This window comes from Felis catus, chromosome B1 (assembly GCF_018350175.1).
Source record: "Felis catus isolate Fca126 chromosome B1, F.catus_Fca126_mat1.0, whole genome shotgun sequence".
Lineage (NCBI taxonomy): Eukaryota > Metazoa > Chordata > Mammalia > Carnivora > Felidae > Felis > Felis catus.
In genome coordinates, this window is record NC_058371.1 from 164,852,757 (window position 1) to 164,870,196 (window position 17,440).

Genomic DNA, 17,440 nt, shown 5'->3' on the forward strand with positions numbered 1-17,440 from the left:
AGACACTTAACTGACTGAGCCACCCAGGCACTCCAATATTTTAGAATTTTAATTTAAAAAAGAAAATCTTTCTGGGGCACCTGGGTGGCTCAATTGGTCAAGCGTCCGACTTCGGCTCAGGTTATGATCTCATGGTCCATGAGTTCGAACCCTGTGTCGGGCTCTGCACTGACAGCTCAGAGCTTGGAGCCTGCTTCGGATCCTGTGTCTCCCTCTCTCTCTGCTCTTCTTCTGCTCATAGTCTCTCAAAAATAAACAAACATAAAGAAAAATTTTTTTTAAATAAAAAATATCTTTTGACACTTTAATTTGAAGTGTGTCTTAGGCCACCTACTCCCCTTTTTCTTTGTTGAGTTTATCATTCTTTCAGGCCTAGTCCATAAACCAGTCTCTCTTTTTCAGCCTTATTCCTTTCTAAATATATTTTACATACTGCTTGAAAACCTCTCCTGTGTATATATTTTTTCAGCCTTTCCCCCAGCTGGAGTTTAATATCCTTATTAGTTTCCATAGCAGCTCTTCTTATCATTACAATAATTCATCCAAGAGATCATCCTCTGTTAGTTTTTCTGACTGATTCCCATGCTAGTCTTTGAGTTCCTTTAGGATGGAGGAAAGCCAGGTTTTAGGTAAGACGTAATTGAAAATGAAAGTAGGTAGTTTTCTGGAGGGACCAGAAAATGACCTGGACTGAGTTGTAAGGAGCCAAACCTAATAATAGAATCTTGGAATGGTTCATTACAATAATTCATCCAAGAGATCATCCTCTGTTAGTTTTTCTGACTGATTCCCATGCTAGTCTTTGAGTTCCTTTAGGATGGAGGAAAGCCAGGTTTTAGGTAAGACGTAATTGAAAATGAAAGTAGGTAGTTTTCTGGAGGGACCAGAAAATGACCTGGACTGAGTTGTAAGGAGCCAAACCTAATAATAGAATCTTGGAATGGTTCATACTTTCAGTAGAGGTTATGGAATATAGAAGAAGAGGAAGCATAGAATTCTGGGAAGCAACAGAAAATCACCATTAAGGTTCCAAATTGAATATTGGTACGTCTTATGTATCAACCTTTTCCAGAGGGGCTTCTTGTTTATTTTTAAAAGCTCTCACTCTCATTTTGTCCCTCCACATCTTTCTTTTCTGTTTAAGTAGCATGTATATTTTTGTATATTGGTTATGGAGTCAGGTTCGGAGGCAAAGTGTTGCTGGGAGCTATACCTACAGAGTGATTTTAGTCTGGATATTAGTGAAAGATTCATAAACACTAAAATTGTATAATTGTAGTCAGTTATCTTTGAATTCCTTAGTTTATCTTACAGGAGGATTATTTAACAGATATGCCTATCTTCATTCATTCAATTAATTTGCTTGAAATCTTAGGTTGGATTAAATATTTTATGACAATAGAAAAACTGCCTGGAATTACTAAGTCATGTTTACTAGAGGTTTAAAAAATTAATTTAAAAGTCTTTCCTTTGCACTTGAATGTGCTGCTGGAAGTTTTTTTGGATATGTATATTAAAATTGTGTTTTAGAGTAAGAACTTTTGAGCCCAGTGTTGTGCTTCCCGCTAACTACTACTATGAATAAGTCATATCCCTTCTCTGTTTGTAAAATAAGGAAATTCAGGATATCTACAGAAATGTCAGTGTGGAAGAGAAATTTTTGGAGGTCCTTATCAAAATCTATTCATTGTGTCTAATAACAATTTTTTCTAAAGTCTATTTTTTCTGATATTAGTATAGCTACTTATACCCTCCTTTGGTTACAGTTTACATGGAGGGATAGACAGATTCTTAGAAACACAAAAACAACTGAAGCTGACTCAGAAGTAGAAAATCTGAATAAAACTATACCTAGTAAAGAGATTAAAGTAGTAACCAAAAGCTTACCATAAGGAGAAGCTGAGGATGGGTGACTTTACTGGTAAATTCTACCAAACATTTAAAGAATTAACACCAATATTTCACTGTGGGGAGACATTTCCTGATTCATTCAATGAAGCTGGTATTTCCCTGATACTAAAAGCAGAGAAGGACCTCATAAGAAAACTATAGACCAATATCCCTTTTGTATATAGATAACAAAAATTCTCAACAAAATACTAACAAACTGAATCCAGCAACATGTAAAAAGGATTATGCATATGACCAAGTGGATATATCCCAGAAATATGAGGTTGATTCAACATATGAAAATCAAAATATCAAAGTAATATTTTATCACTAGAATAAAGGACAATTGATAGATTCAGAAAAACATTTGACAAAATTCTACACACTTTCTTGATTAAAAAAAAAAAAAAACTCAACAAACTTGGAATAAACAACCTCCCTCAACCTGATAAAGGGCTGTATGAAAAGCCCTTAATCATACTTAGTAGTGAAAGACTGAAAGCTTTCCTGTTAAGAACAGGAACAAGACTAGGATGTCTGTTCTTGCTCCTATTTATGTTTACATTGTATTAGAGGTGCTAGCCAGACCTATTAGACTAGAAAAAGAAATAAAAGATGTATTCATACTATTTGTATTGTTAGATGATGTGATCTTGTATATGAAAAATCCTAAGGAATCCTTACATAAGTTATTAGAGATATTGAATGAGTTTAGTAACGCTATATAAGCAACATTGATATACAAAAGTCGATTCTATACACTAGCAATGAACCATCTGAAATGAAATTAAGAAAACATTTCTACCTCCAGTAGCCCTAAAAAAGCACCTTGGGCGATTCAGTTGGTTGAATGTCCAACTCTTGATTTCAGTTCAGGTCATGATCCCAGGGTCGTGGGATTGAGCCTCACATCAGACTTCATGCTGAGTGTGGAGCCTGTTTAAGATTATCTGCCTCTCTCCCTCTGCCCCTCTCCCCCACTCTCTATCTAAAAAATTAAAAAATTAGAAAACCAACTTGTTTATTCAACAAATTTAATGAAAGAAATCTAAGGTTTTATGCACTGAAAACTGCAAAACATTGTTGAGAGAAATTAAAGAAGACCAAAGGCTCTGGTACTGGCATACATACATATAGATCAAGGGAATAGAATTGAGAGTCTAGAAATAAATTCATACACTTAATGGCCAGTTTTTGACAAGGGTACTAAGATAATTATTTAGTAAGTGGCAAGATATCCCACTTTTATGGGTGGGAAGACAATATTGTTAAAGACACTACTACCCAAAGTAATCTACAAATTTGACATACTCCTTGTCAAAATCACAGCTGGCTTTTTTCCAAAATTCATATGGAAATATAAGGACACAGAATAGCCAGAACAGTCTTGAAAGTGAAGAACAGATTTAGAGAACTCATATTTCCTTATTTTAAATTACAAAACTTTAGGGGCGCCTGGGTGGCTCAGTCGGTTGGGCGTCTGACTTCAGCTCAGGTCATGATCTCACGGTCTGTGAGTTCGAGCCCCGCGTTGGGCTATGTGCTGACAGCTCAGAGCCTGCAGCCTGTTTCAGATTCTGTGTCTCCCTCTCTCTATGACCTTCCCCCATTCATGCTCTGTCTCTCTCTGTCTCAAAAATGAATAAACGTTAAAAAAATTAAAAAAAAATAAATTACAAAACTTTAACAATCAAGAATCTGTGGTATTGTAACGACGGACATATTGATCAATGGAATAGAATTGAGAGTCCAGAAAGAAACCCATATGTTTATGGTCAGTTGATTTTTCACAAGAGTGTCAAAAAAATATAGTGGGTGCTGAGAGAACTAGATATTCACATGGGAAAAAAAATGAAATTGGAACTCTACTGCACAACATATATAAATCTTAAAATGGGTCAAAGATCTAAAAGTGAAGTTTTAAACTCTTAGAAGAAAATAGGTGTAACTCCTTGTGTCCTTGGGTTAGGCAGTAGCTTGTTACATATTGCTGCCACCTAAAGCATAAGCAACAAAAGAAAAAATAAAGTCAGGACATTATTAAGAAATTGTGCTTCAAGGACACAATAAAAAAATTGAAAACGTCACCCACAGAATGGGGGAAGATGTTCGTAGATCATATATTCTATAAGAGTATTATCCAGAATATATAAAGATTTCTTTTTTTTTTTTTTTTAAGTTTATTTACTTATTCTGAGAAAGAGAGCACAAGCAGGGGAGGGGGCAGAGAGAAAGAATCCCAAGCAGGCTCTGTGCAGAGCCTTCAAGCAGGGCTTGAACTCACGAACCATGAGATCATGACCTGAGCTGAAACCAAGAGTCAGATGCTTAAGCAACTGAGCCACCCAGGTGTCCCAGAATATGTAAAGAATTCTTAAACTGAGAAGCAAAAAAGCAATCTGTTTTTAAAAATGGGCAAAATCTTTGAATAGACATTTCTCTAGAGAAGATCTACACATGGCCAGTAAACGTGAAAAGATGCTCAAGTAATTATTAGGGAAATTCAGGTCAAAACCACGTTAAGATGTCAATTTATACCCACTAGAATGACTAAAATAAAGAAGACATAAGTGTTGGTGAAACTATGGAATAGTTGGAATCCTCTTACATTGCTGATGGGAATGTAAAGTGGTGCCACTACTTTGCAAAGCAGTTTGGTAGTTTCTCAGGAAACTAAACTTGGAGTTACCAATTTTAGGTATATACCTAAGAGAATTGAAAATATGTGTTCATAAAAAACTTGTACATGAGTGTGACAATAATAGCATTATTATTAATAGCCAAAAAGCGGAAACAACTCAAACGTCTGTCAACTGATGAGTGGATAAAATGTGGTATAACTATGCAATGGAATATCATTCAGCTATAAAAATGCATGAATTAACTGATACGTGCTGTAACATGGACGAACCTTGAAAACAGTATGCTAAGTGGAAGAGGCCAGACATAAAAGGCCACATAATGTTTGATTCCATTTATGTGAAATATCCAGAATAGGCATATGCATAGAACCAGAAAGTAGATTAGTGGTTGCCAGAGGCTGTGGAGTGATTTCTAAGAGTTATAGGGTTTCTCTGTTGGTAGTGAAAATATGCTTGATACTGGTGATGATTACACAACCTCGTGAATATACTAAAAACCACTGAATTGTGCTTTAAAAAAATTTTTTTTAAGGTTTATTTTTGAGAGAGAGAGAGAGAGCATGAGTGGGGGAAGGGCAGAGAGAGAGAGACGGAGACGCAGAATATGAAGTAGGCCCCAGGCTCTGAGCTGTCAACACAGAGCCAAATGCGGGACTCGATTCCACGAGCTGTGAGATCATGACCTGAGCCCAAGTCAGAGGCTTAACCGACTGAGCCACCCAGGAGCCCCTTAATTGTACTTTTTTTAAAAGTATAAATCTTATCTCAGTTTTAATGAGGAGACAAACATGTAAAGGTCTTTGTAATTCTGATATAATGATTTTTCAGTGGCAGGTGTAATAAAATTAGTATAAAGTATATGTTAAAAATATTACTTGTCACATGAACACTGAGGTAGTATAATTTTTTCTTAGAGTAGAATGTTCATGTCTTCTTGTCCCTTGCCTACCATTTTTAAACATAACCTGACTTTTAATAATTTGGCTGTGTGGTAAAAGAATTCTGAACATAAAATACGTGCTGTATCATTATGGTGCCTTTGGCTTCAAGTTGCAAAGAACCTACCTAAAAAGTGACATAATAACAACGGTTTTGCCTTGTGCAGTTAGACTGGAGGTAGAGCAGCTCTGTGGTTGGTTAAGCTGATTAATGTAGTTCTGCATCATCAGGGGTCCAGATTCTGTCTTTCTGTTTTATCCTCAGTGTGGCATCTTTGCTCTCAGGCTACTTGGCTTTCTGTTAAACTTCCCATCCAGACAGGAAGCTTTCCAAAGAGAGAAACAAACTGTTTATGTCTTCTACCATCATCTTCTATTTTTAAAGAGTGAGAAGCCTTTTCCAGAAGCCCCATAGCAAAACTCCTTTCACATTTCATTGGCCAGAGTAGGATCACAAGGGAAAGGGAAATGAAATGTTTATTTTTTAGTTTTTTTTAAATAGACTTTATCTTTTTTTAGATGATTTTCAGGTTTACAGAAAAATTACCCAGAAAGTAAAGAATTCCCATATGGTCCTGCAACACAGTTTCTCTTGTTAACATTTAGTGTGGCATATATATATATTTTTTGTTTACATTTGAGGAACTGATATTGAATAATGATAATATTATAAACTAAAGTTCATAGTTTATACTAGGGTTTATATTTTGTGTTGGATGGTTTTATGAGTTTTGATAAATGCCTGATCTCGGGTATCCGCTAATTACAATATCATATACTATAGCCACTGCCCTAAAAACATCGTGTACTATTCTTGTTTATCCCTCACCTTCTTCCTCAAGTCCCTGGTGACCACTGATCTTTTTAATGTCTCTATCATTTTGCCTATCAGAATGTTATATAGTTGGAATCAGATGGTTTACAGTCTTCTCTATGCATTTAAATTTTCTCTATGTCTTTTTATGTCTTGGTAGTTCATTTCTTTTTATTGCTGAATAATATTCCATTGTATGAATGTACCACAGTTTGTTTATCCATTCACCTATTGAAGGACATTTTGGTTGCTTCCAAATTTTGGCAGTTATGAAGAAAGCTGCTTAAACATTCACGTGTAGGTTTTGCTGGATCATATGGTAAGTCTAGCTTAGCTTTGTAAGGCACTGCCGAACTCTCTAACAAAGTGACTGTACCAATTTTGCATTCTTATCAGCAACAAGAGTTCCTGGTGCCCTGTATTCTTGCCAGCGTCTGCTTGTCAGTGTTTTGGGTTTTAGTCATTCTAACAGGTAGGCAGTGGCATCTCATTTTAATTGGCAGTTTTGTAATGACATGATGTTCAGCATCTTTTCATAGGTTTGTTTGCCACCTGTATGTTTTCTTTAGAGGGTGAGGTGTCTGTTCTCTGTTCACATCTTGATCATTTTTCTTAATTGGATTGTTTGCTTTATTATTATTAAGTTTTAAGAATTTGTCTTACAGTTTGGATACAAACCCTTTACCAGATATGTTTTTTCCCAAAGTCTGTGGCTTTTCTTTTAAGTGTTTTTCACAGGGCAGATGTTTTAGTTTAATAAAGTATAGCTTAACCGTTTTTCTCTCGGAGATCACGCCTTTGGTGTCGTACCTAAAAAGTCATCCCTACACACAAGGTCACCTAGATTTTCTCCTATGTTGATAATTTCACATTTCACATTTAGGTCTGTGATCCTTTTTGAGTTGTCTGTTGTGAAAGGTATAATGCCTGTTTGGATTTTTTTTTTCCCCATGTATATGTCTTTATTCCAGTACCAACCATTTGTTGAAAAGACTATCCCTTCTCTATTCAGTTGCATTTTTCCTTCATCAGAAACCAATTGAGTATATATTTGTGTAGGTCTGTTTCTGGGCTCAGTATTCTGTTCCACTGATCTATTTGTCTGTTTACTGTTACCAGTACCATACTGTCTTGATCACGGTAGCTTTATAGGATGTCTTTAAGTTGGGTAGTGTTAGTACTGTGTTGTTCTTCAATATTGTGTTGACTATCCTGGATTTTTTTGTTTTTCTATATAGACCTTAAAATCAGTTTGTTGGTGTCCACTATTAATAACTTGCTGGGATTTTGATGGGAATTATATTGAATCTAGATCAAGTTGGGAAAGAATCAACATTTTAACAATATTGTGCCCTTCTATCAATGAACATGAAATATCTTTATATTGTCTTTGATTTCTTTCATTAGCGTTTTGTAGTTTTGCTCATATAGATCACGTATATATTTTGTTAGATTTGTATCTATTTCATTTTTTTGTGCTAATATAAATGGTGGTGTGTTTTTAATTTCAAATTTGAATTGTTTATTTCTGGTATATGGGGGAATAGTTGGCTTTTGTATGTTAATTTTGTATCCTGCAATCTTTTTATAATCACTTATTCCATATGTGCTTTTTTATGTAGTAAAACTAGTGGCGTTAGCACCTTTGCTTTAGGTAATCTTTTTGAAGAATTTATAATGTTTTCATTTTATTTTTTTTCTTGCAGAGAATGTCTTGGGAAGCATGAGGTGAGTTATAGGTACAAGTTTTAAGTAAAGCTTATAATCTATGCTACTGTATAGGGATTGTTAGAAATGACAAAGTCAAAGTATTGTTTTTTGTGGTTTTTTTTAGTGCTCTAAAAAGTACAAGAATTTATGTGCTGATTTTTAAAATATACAGTGCTTTTGAGAATTAGTCTATGTCTGTGTGGTCACCATAGCATCATTATATTGAATTTCCCTTTTTAGGAATAGAATGTTTTGCTTCTTGGCATTCGTTTTTTTGGATTTTTTGACAGGTTACTTTGATTTTGATAATAACTATTATTAATGAAAACGTGTTAGACCTTTATGAAACTTGTTTTTAAATGATAACAGAGTCATTTCAGACATATGGGTCAGAAGGTTTTGTGTGTGTGTTGCTAATATTTTCTTTTCTTTTCTTTTCCTTTTTTTTAAGGTGAGTCCACTACCATGCCATACTATAGGACCCTACTCTTGTAAGAGAGTCTGTGGACGAACCTTAGATTGTCAGAATCATACATGTATGAAAGAATGCCACAAAGTAACTGAAATTGATGTCTTCATTGGCAAAAACAAGGTAATATCCTTAGGTTGAATATATATGTGCTTATAGTATGCTTGAAACATTCTTTTGGATAATTATGCCATAAATATTTTTCCATTTTGTTATAACTATTTTCCTTTTTCTTGCCCTCATCTCTTCTCCTTCCTTGCCTTTCTTAATACAAGCAGCTTTAACAGCTTGGTGTACATTTCTCTGTATCTTTGTGCTAGCTCATGATATGCCTTTTAATGTACTCTTTACATACTGTACCTGTGCTAATACATAGGCTTTCGTTTTATGATAAAAGTACAGAAATTACGTATCTATTTAGATAGTAGATAGCAATATCACTTCCACTTCTGTCCGTTTATATCTCTGAGTTTAATTCTGGAACATTTTTTCTTAGCTGTTTTTTAAACCTAACATGTATGATAGACAATGTCCACAATTTTAATAAATTTCTAATCTTTTGTTGGGAATAAAGTAAATAGCATCACAGATGTAGGGTATGTGTGTGTGAAATTCACTAAAAGCATTTTACAAATCATGTAAGTCAACCATCGAAAGATCTCTAAAAATTGCCATTTTACAAGGAAAAATAAATATAGCAATAACATTTTAAATGATACTAAATTTTTTGTATATAATATATAAATAACATAAAACATAAATATATATATAAGTATATATATTTAGAGTGGGAGAGTATGAGCCAGGGAGAAGGACAGAGGGAGAGAGAGAGAATCTTAAGCAGGCTCCATGCTCAGCATGAAGCCTGATGCAGGCCTTCATCCCACGACCCTGGGATCATGATCTAAGCTAAAATCAAGAGTCAGACACTCAACTGATTGAGCCACTCAGACGCCCCTATTAAATTTTATTTTTAAACATTTAAATTCATCAACAAATAAACTAACAAAATCCAGCAAAATCATTTAAAATAGCAATAAAATATACCAGATTCCTGTTGAAACACAATACAGATAGTCAGTCTCCTGCTCTGAATTTCCTAGGCCATATGCAAGGTTCTTCTGGCCAATAAAACATAGGCAGAAATGTTATTCAACTTCAGGAATAGTTAGAGAAATCTTAATTTATCATTAACCATTCTTTCTCTGTTTCCATGATGGAGGAGGTTGTATGTCTCTTGTGATACAGTTAAAAGCTAGCAAACTTCTCATCATCCTGTATCCCAGAATCATTGATTTGCCGGAGTCCCCTGCCAGCCTACATTTGACATGATGTGTGAATAAAAAATAAACTTTGTCCCCTCCCCCGTTCATGCTCTGTCTCTCTCTGTCCCAAAAATAAAAATAAAAAATGTTGGGGGAAAAAAAAAAAGAAAAATAAACTTTGTTATATAAAAAATTATATATTTTTAAAATATTTAATGTTTTCTCAAAGACTTCCATTCTATAGGGAATCATAATATTATTAGCAAGTGTGTGTAATGAGAAGTAAGCCAAAGATTTTAAGATTCATTTTATTAAATAACATTAAATTTTCAAATGTTTAAATCATTAATATGAATTGTATGCTATTGAAAAATTCACTTGCATTGTTACTTTTTTTTTTGTCTTTGATTCAGTGGTTGTAAAGCCTGATAATATAAATGTCCATAGTATCATTCTTGCTCATGTGCAGACATATATGTAGAGATATATTGCCTATAATTTCTTCATTGATCCGTGCTTTGATCCTTAATAAAAATGTTCTCATGATAAAATGAAAAAGAGAGTGGAATTATAAAATCATACTCACATAAATATAATAATTCAAAATCACTTTAGTCAGAGTACAGCTGCTATATCTTCTCTAGATTTCCAGAACATCAAATGAGTTGGAAAAACTCATTTTAAGAGGTGATAAGACACCAATTGTGGAATTATCTTGGATTATCCCAGCATTGCTTCATGGGCAATGGCTGTGGTAAAGTATGGGTTATAACTTACATGCAATTCATCTCAATTTAGCTACAAGTCCACCTTTGTCTCCCACTCAAGGAAGGCTACTACAGTGCAAGTGAATGAAAATTACATTATTTAGGGGATAACTTTGCAATCATTCTAATTTATATATTGAACATGAAATATATCATGAACTCTTTAGAATTCCTTACTGTAACATCTCAGTTGAGACCCACTGGAGATGATCTCCTTGTATGTCTCTCTTGACCCAAATGGCTCAGGAATTGTTAATTCAGCTTCTACCTTGAGTTGTAGCACAGAGCTTACAACATACTAAAAATATGAAATTAATAAATATTAAATATCGGGTATTTAAAAAGCGTTTATTGACTGGAATCAAAAGTCTTTTGTTTCTTATCTCTGTAGATCTCTCAGTCCAGTCAAAGCTGTTCTTATACGCTATGGCTCTGATTGCTACAATTAGCAACAGATATATCTCTATTGTCTAATTCACTGGCTGCAGTGAGTGGAACTGTGGTTAATTGGGGAAAGGTGTGAGATTGATGGCACTTGAAGTGAGTGTATTTCCCAAGGGCACAAATCGGTACATAATCACACATGACACACACATTTCGTATACACTTATGTATATGGTAGACCCTTGCCACGCAGCATTGGCATCACCTGTAATCTTGTTGGAAACACAGAATCTCAGGTCATACCTCAGCATTTAACGATTGCCAAGTGATTGATCATGCACAAAAGTGTTTGAAAATCACTGCTACAAGCAAGTGTGTATGATGTGTCATGTTTCATTGATTTAAAAAAAAGAATTTTGTTATAATCATCAGACTTTGTAAGAGATTGGAACTTAATTATTTCAGCCATTAAAAACAAAGGATAATTCTGTAATGTGATAGAGGTTCTAATTTTTGCTACGATGATAATCATAGTATATAAATGTCGAACACCTTAAATTTATGAAATGTCAAATATATTACAATAAAACGGGAAAGAAAAATTTTACTTATCAAGATTCATTTTCCAATTTGTAATAATATTGCACATGTTTATTCTGCCTTCTCATCATCTCCTTGCTTATAATTAGGATTGCTATCCTTCTGGGATTTCTAGACATCAGATGAATCAGGAAAAACTCATTTAAAAAAGATGGTATGACTAATTGGGGAATTATTATAGATTATCCCAATATTGCTCCCTTGGTTAAAATTCCTGTCTCCCTTTAAAAAAAAATTTTTTTTTTAATGTTTATTTTTGAGACAGAGACAGAGCGTGAGCAGGAGAGGGGCAGAGAGAGAGGGAGACACAGAATCTGAAGCAGGCTCCAGGCTCTGAGCTGTCAGTACAGAGCCTGACGTGGTGCATGAACCTGTGAACCATGAGATCATGACCTGAGCCAAACTCGGATGCTTAACCGACTGAACCACCCAGGCGCCCCAGTGTCTCCCCTTTTTAAAATAAGAACTGTGTAAGATATTTGACAGCCAGTCTTGCTGTATTTCTGAATTAAGGTAGATTCTTCTGGAAGATAGAACTTGATATTGGAAGTGATCCAGGAAGATAGCTTAGCGAGTATAGATTCAGTGATTTTTTTTTTTTTTTCATAACTGGAACAAAGGAGCCCCATACCATCAGTATAATTCTTCTTTTGCAGATAGGGAAACTGAAGGTTTTCAAGTGACTTGTTCATGCTAATATAACCAAGAGAGTAGTAATAAGAAGGTAGTATCCCTGATACTACCTGATATTAACTTCCAGCCCAGTATGGTCTTCTATTTATTTAAATGAAAGATTATTACAGATGTACCACATAGCCAGGAAGAAACAAATGAGATAGACTATGTGTGTCATCTTTGGTTATGTTTGCATATTTTGAGATTCACTGCTTCTCTTTTTCCAGTCTTTCCCATTTCAGAAAGTTGTTTTATCAGTTTTACACCATTCTGCAGATCAAAGACAGGAACATTGCTTAATTTCTTTCTTATCTTCCTTTCCTTATCTCACAACAAATCTTGTTAGGTTTATTATCTTCAAAGTAGATCCCTGAATCTATTTCTTATAACCTCTGACACTAACCTTCTCATTCAAGCCACCATCACCTCTTCCCTAGATTTCTGCAGTATTTTCCTAGCCAGGCTGTCCACTCCCACGTTTGTCTTACTGCGTTAGCCAAATTCGTCTTTTAAAAATGTAAGAAAACAAAATAAGTCATGTGTCATCTCCCTGCTCAAAACCCATCAGTAGCTTTCAGTTACTCCCAGGATAAAATGCAGATGGCCTTATGATAGCCTAATAAGGCTTTATACTGATCTAACTTCTGATGACATTTCCTACCTTTTCATTCATCACTCACCTGTTCCCTTCTACTTTTGTTCTTGTTATTCTTTGAATATTACACATTTGTTCTTCTGTCAGAGCTTTTGCACTTAGTTTTTTTTCCACTCTGGAACTCTATATTCTTGTGGCTTTCTCCCTTATTTAACTTAATTCCTGTTCAAATATGAACAGGAATTTCTTAATGTTGCTCCTATTACCCTCTCTTATCCTGCTTTATCTTTTTTCAGAATATTTATGAAGACATTCTGTTATGTTCTTTATCTCCCCCATTTAAATTTAAGTTTCTTAGGTCAGGGATCTCTCCCATTTTGCATATTCCCAGTGTGTGAATGATTCCTGGCACATAACGCTGAATAAGTGTGAATAAATTAATATACTTTTTAAATTAAAAAATAGAAATTATTTGTAGAAGAATGGTTCATAATTGAGACACTTTTTCTTTTTTGTTCTTTTCTTTTTTTTTTTAATTTACATCCAAGTTAGTATATAGTGCAACAATGATTTAAGGGGTAGATTCCTTAATGCCCCTTACCCACTTAGCCCCTCCCCCCTCCCACGAGATACTTTTTCTTTTTAATCGTGTATGTTAAAAGTAGCTTGGGTTTTTATTGACATAATAACTCGTTTGTAATCATAACTTTACTTAGGAATGATAAAAAAAAATTTTAAACTTTAAGACACTATCCATGTCTATAGCTCTCTTATTTCGTGTATGACATATGAAAATAAATACTGTCTTGTAATAACAATTTTTAACCTTTTGTAGATATAGTTAAATTATTAAATACTAGAGGAGAGAGGTGCCTTCTTGAGTTACATTCAAGTACATTTATTTTTTTCATATATTTTTTTCAAGTTTATTTATTTTGAGAGAGAGGGAGATCACACATGTGTGTATGTGTGAGTTGGGGAGGGGCAGAGAGAGAGGGAGAGAGAGAACAACAAGCACGCTTCATGCCCTCAGCACAGAGCCTGATGGATGGCTTGATCTCAGAACTGTAAGATCATTACCTGAGGAGAAACCAAGAATTCTACCCTTAAGCTTAACCAACTGAGCCACCCAGATGCTTTGAAGTACAATTACTTGTAAATGTAATGTAATCTTGGTTCACTGAAGTGCATTAAAACATAAACTTCTGGTCATTCTTTTTCCCCTCTATGCATGTTTCTCTTTGGCTAGATGAGATCAGTATCTTCAGAACACTGAATGCTTTGGGAATTGTTATTTATGTATTAACAGGGTGTTGATTTCTTTAGTTTGATGGTGATCGTGCTTGTTGGGCAGAAATGAATTGATAATGTTTTACTCTTTATTTTTTTTCTGCTACGAACCATTCTTTAGGAAGTAATTTAAATTTTTAGTAGGAATACCTCATGTAATCAAGTACAATTTCAGATGACGCAGTTTGATTTAATGAAGTTTGTAGACATAACAGTCTTTGTGAATAGTGGTGATATTGATAATTTTGCTATTCTTCATTTTTAATATATATTTTTTCACTTTGAATAATTTTAAAGAGTGAAAGCATGTACCATTTTATTAACTATATTCTCAAGAGCTGCAAAATTGCTTTTTTTTTTAATGGGATATGTGAATTTTGTAGTTTTAATATATAGAAATGTTCAACTTCTGTACTTAGATGATTTATTTCCTTACTACCCATCAGGCTGGCCCAGAATGCCTTCAGTGTGAAGAAGGGTGCTCTAAATCACGGCCTCTGGGTTGTCCCCATCCATGTGTTTTGCCATGTCACCCTGGAGAATGTCCTCCTTGTGTTCAGATGCTTAGAATAAAATGTCACTGCAAGATCACAAGCCTTTATGTGGAATGTAGGTAAGTGGACTGAAGAAGTATTTACTACAATTATTTTAACCAGTATTTCTTTGTAATTCAGAACCCTATACAGTATTCTTTAGGAAACATTATTCACCGTTGCCCATAGACACTAGAAGCCTAGACTTTCCAGTAGAGACCTGAAGAAAGACATGTAGAATCCCTCACCTTCTAGATACTTAGTCCTGGTTTCAAGGGCAATTCTGCTTTTTTCATTTGGGAATTCTGTGTAAGAGTTTTAAGGGAAAAAGTTTCATCAATCACTGCTTAAAAAAAAAATAGAAATATTCCTATAGCAGATTGTCAAGCAACTGTGTCAAACTAGAATTTTGTTGGATCAAAACTTGATGTGCGCATAGTTACTAAGGCATAATTTTTAAATTCTATGGAGCGCCTGGGTGGCTCAGTTGGTTGAGCGTCCGACTTCAGCCCAGGTCATGATCTCGCGGTCCGTGGGTTCGAGCACCGCATCGGGCTCTGTGCTGACAGCTCGGAGCCCGGAGCCTGTTTCAGATTCTGTGTCTCCCTCTCTCTGTGACCCTCCCCTGTTCATTGCTCTGTCTCTCTCTGTCTCAAAAATAAATAAACATTAAAAAAAAAATTTAAATTCTAGACTTTTATTACAAGTGTAGCTGTTCTGGCATATGCCATACTAGGCTATGACTTCTATATTTCCTTTACTTAAAAAAATGCACACTTAATAATATGTATATTTTTGCTTATCAATTATGTGGAGGGGAAAAATTACCATTTTTTTCCTATTTAATCACAATCTAACATAATTTATCTAACTTGTTCAGCTCCGTTTCACCCAAGTTTGTAAAGTGGGCTGTGTGTAAGTGTATTTGACTCAAGTTAAAGTTGGGGATATGACTTTGTTTCTCATTTTTTTTTAACATAAATACTCTTTGAAAAATGCCTGTTAATAGTATCTTAAATTTGCTTTTGTCATTTATACTATAGACTACTGTTTTTTTAAATTGGAAAAGTTAAATTTTATTCTTTTTATATATTAAAATTATTTTGTTGAACTTTTTTTTTTTTTTAATTTTTTTTTTCAATGTTTTTATTTATTTTTGGGACAGAGAGAGACAGAGCATGAACGGGGGAGGGGCAGAGAGAGAGAGGGAGACACAGAATCGGAAACAGGCTCCAGGCTCCGAGCCATCAGCCCAGAGCCTGACGCGGGGCTCGAACTCACGGACCGCAAGATCGTGACCTGGCTGAAGTTGGACGCTTAACCGACTGCGCCACCCAGGCGCCCTTTTTTTTTTTTTTTTTTTTTAATTTTTTTTTTCAACGTTTTTATTTATTTTTGGGACAGAGAGAGACAGAGCATGAACGGGGGAGGGGCAGAAAGAGAGAGGGAGACACAGAATCGGAAACAGGCTCCAGGCTCCGAGCCATTGTTGAACTTTTAAGAATGAACTATTATAATTTTTAGCTTTAGAGTTTTGTTTTAGAGTGAAGAGGGCAATTTTGCTTTAGTAATTAGTGATACTAAAGAAAGGAGATTTTCTTTGGTCTTATAGGGTATAAATTTCCTTTTCTTGCTTCTTTTTCCCTTTGTCACGTAGTCTCCAAAGTGTGACTTTGCCTTTTTACCTTCTTGTCCAGAGTGGTTGCCTTTCCAAGATTGACTCCTTGATTCTTGTGTACTTTTTAAAGTTTCTTCCTTTTAGTCAGTGTTCGTATCTACCAGTACTTTTTCACATTTAGGGTGGACTTTCTCTTTCTGGTGTGATGTTAGCTCAGTTGCCCTCTTCTCTTTTCTGCTCAGTTTTTCCAGAACTCTACTAGTTCTCTGAAATGATTTGCTGTGGGAGCTTGAGAAATAGCTTCGCTATGAATTGGTATTTATTTTTCTACTTGCCTGTAATTTGAAATTTGTAGAAATTTGTATCTTCTGGTTATATGCAGGTCATGGGATTTGAATGATTTTATTATTAATGAGCTGAATGATTGTGCGGGGAGGATATGTAGATAGATATATTTGGATTGAGTTGGCTTCCATTACTACAGTTATCTGGAGTTCCTTTTCCCTTTCCTTGAATGTATGTTTAAAGTGTATGATTTTCAGCAGAATATACATTCTTTTCAAGTGTACATGGACCATTCTCCAGAATAGATCACACAGTAGTTCACAAAAGAGGCCTCAACAAATGCCAAAAGATTAAAGCCTCACCATGTACCTTTTCTGACTACAACACTATGAAACTAGAAGTCCAACTACAAGAAAAAAATTGGGAAGACCACAAATATATGGAGGTTAAACAACATACTACTAAACATTGAACAGCTCAACCAGGAAATCAGAGAAGAAATAAAAAATTACATGGAAACAAATGAAAATGAAAACACAGTGGTCCAAAACCTTTGGGATGCAGCAAAAGCGGTCGTAAGAAGTATATAGCAATATAGGCCTACCTCAGGAAGCAAGAAAAATATCAAACAACCTAATCTTATACTAAAGGAGCTAGAAAATGAATATCAAACAAAACCCAAAGCCAGCAGAAGGAAGGAATAAAAATTAGAGCAGAAATAAATGTTATAGAAACTAGAAAAATAGAACAGATCAGTGAAAACAGGAACTGATCCTTTGAAAAAAAAATTAATAAAATGTGATAAACCTCAAGCCAGACTTATCAAAAAGAAAAGACAAAGGACTCCAATAAATAAAATCACAAATGAGAAGATAAATAGCAACCAACACCACAGGAATACAAAAAATTATAAGAGAAAGTTATGAAAAATTGTATGCCAACAAATTTTTTAAAGTTTATTTATT

General features: G+C 34.7%; 1 protein-coding gene across 5 annotated transcripts in view; it reads left to right on the forward strand.

Annotated features, from left to right (window-relative positions):
- NFXL1 (nuclear transcription factor, X-box binding like 1) overlaps positions 1-17,440 on the forward strand; it is a 73,600-nt gene that overhangs the window by 37,039 nt on the left and 19,121 nt on the right. For all 5 annotated transcript variants that reach the window (XM_019829540.3, XM_045056407.1, XM_003985399.5 and 2 more), the window contains exons 16-18: positions 7,991-8,012; positions 8,446-8,586; positions 14,486-14,652. In XM_019829540.3, the coding sequence (XP_019685099.2) occupies positions 7,991-8,012; positions 8,446-8,586; positions 14,486-14,652 (330 nt within the window). The remainder of the gene's footprint in view (positions 1-7,990; positions 8,013-8,445; positions 8,587-14,485; positions 14,653-17,440) is intronic.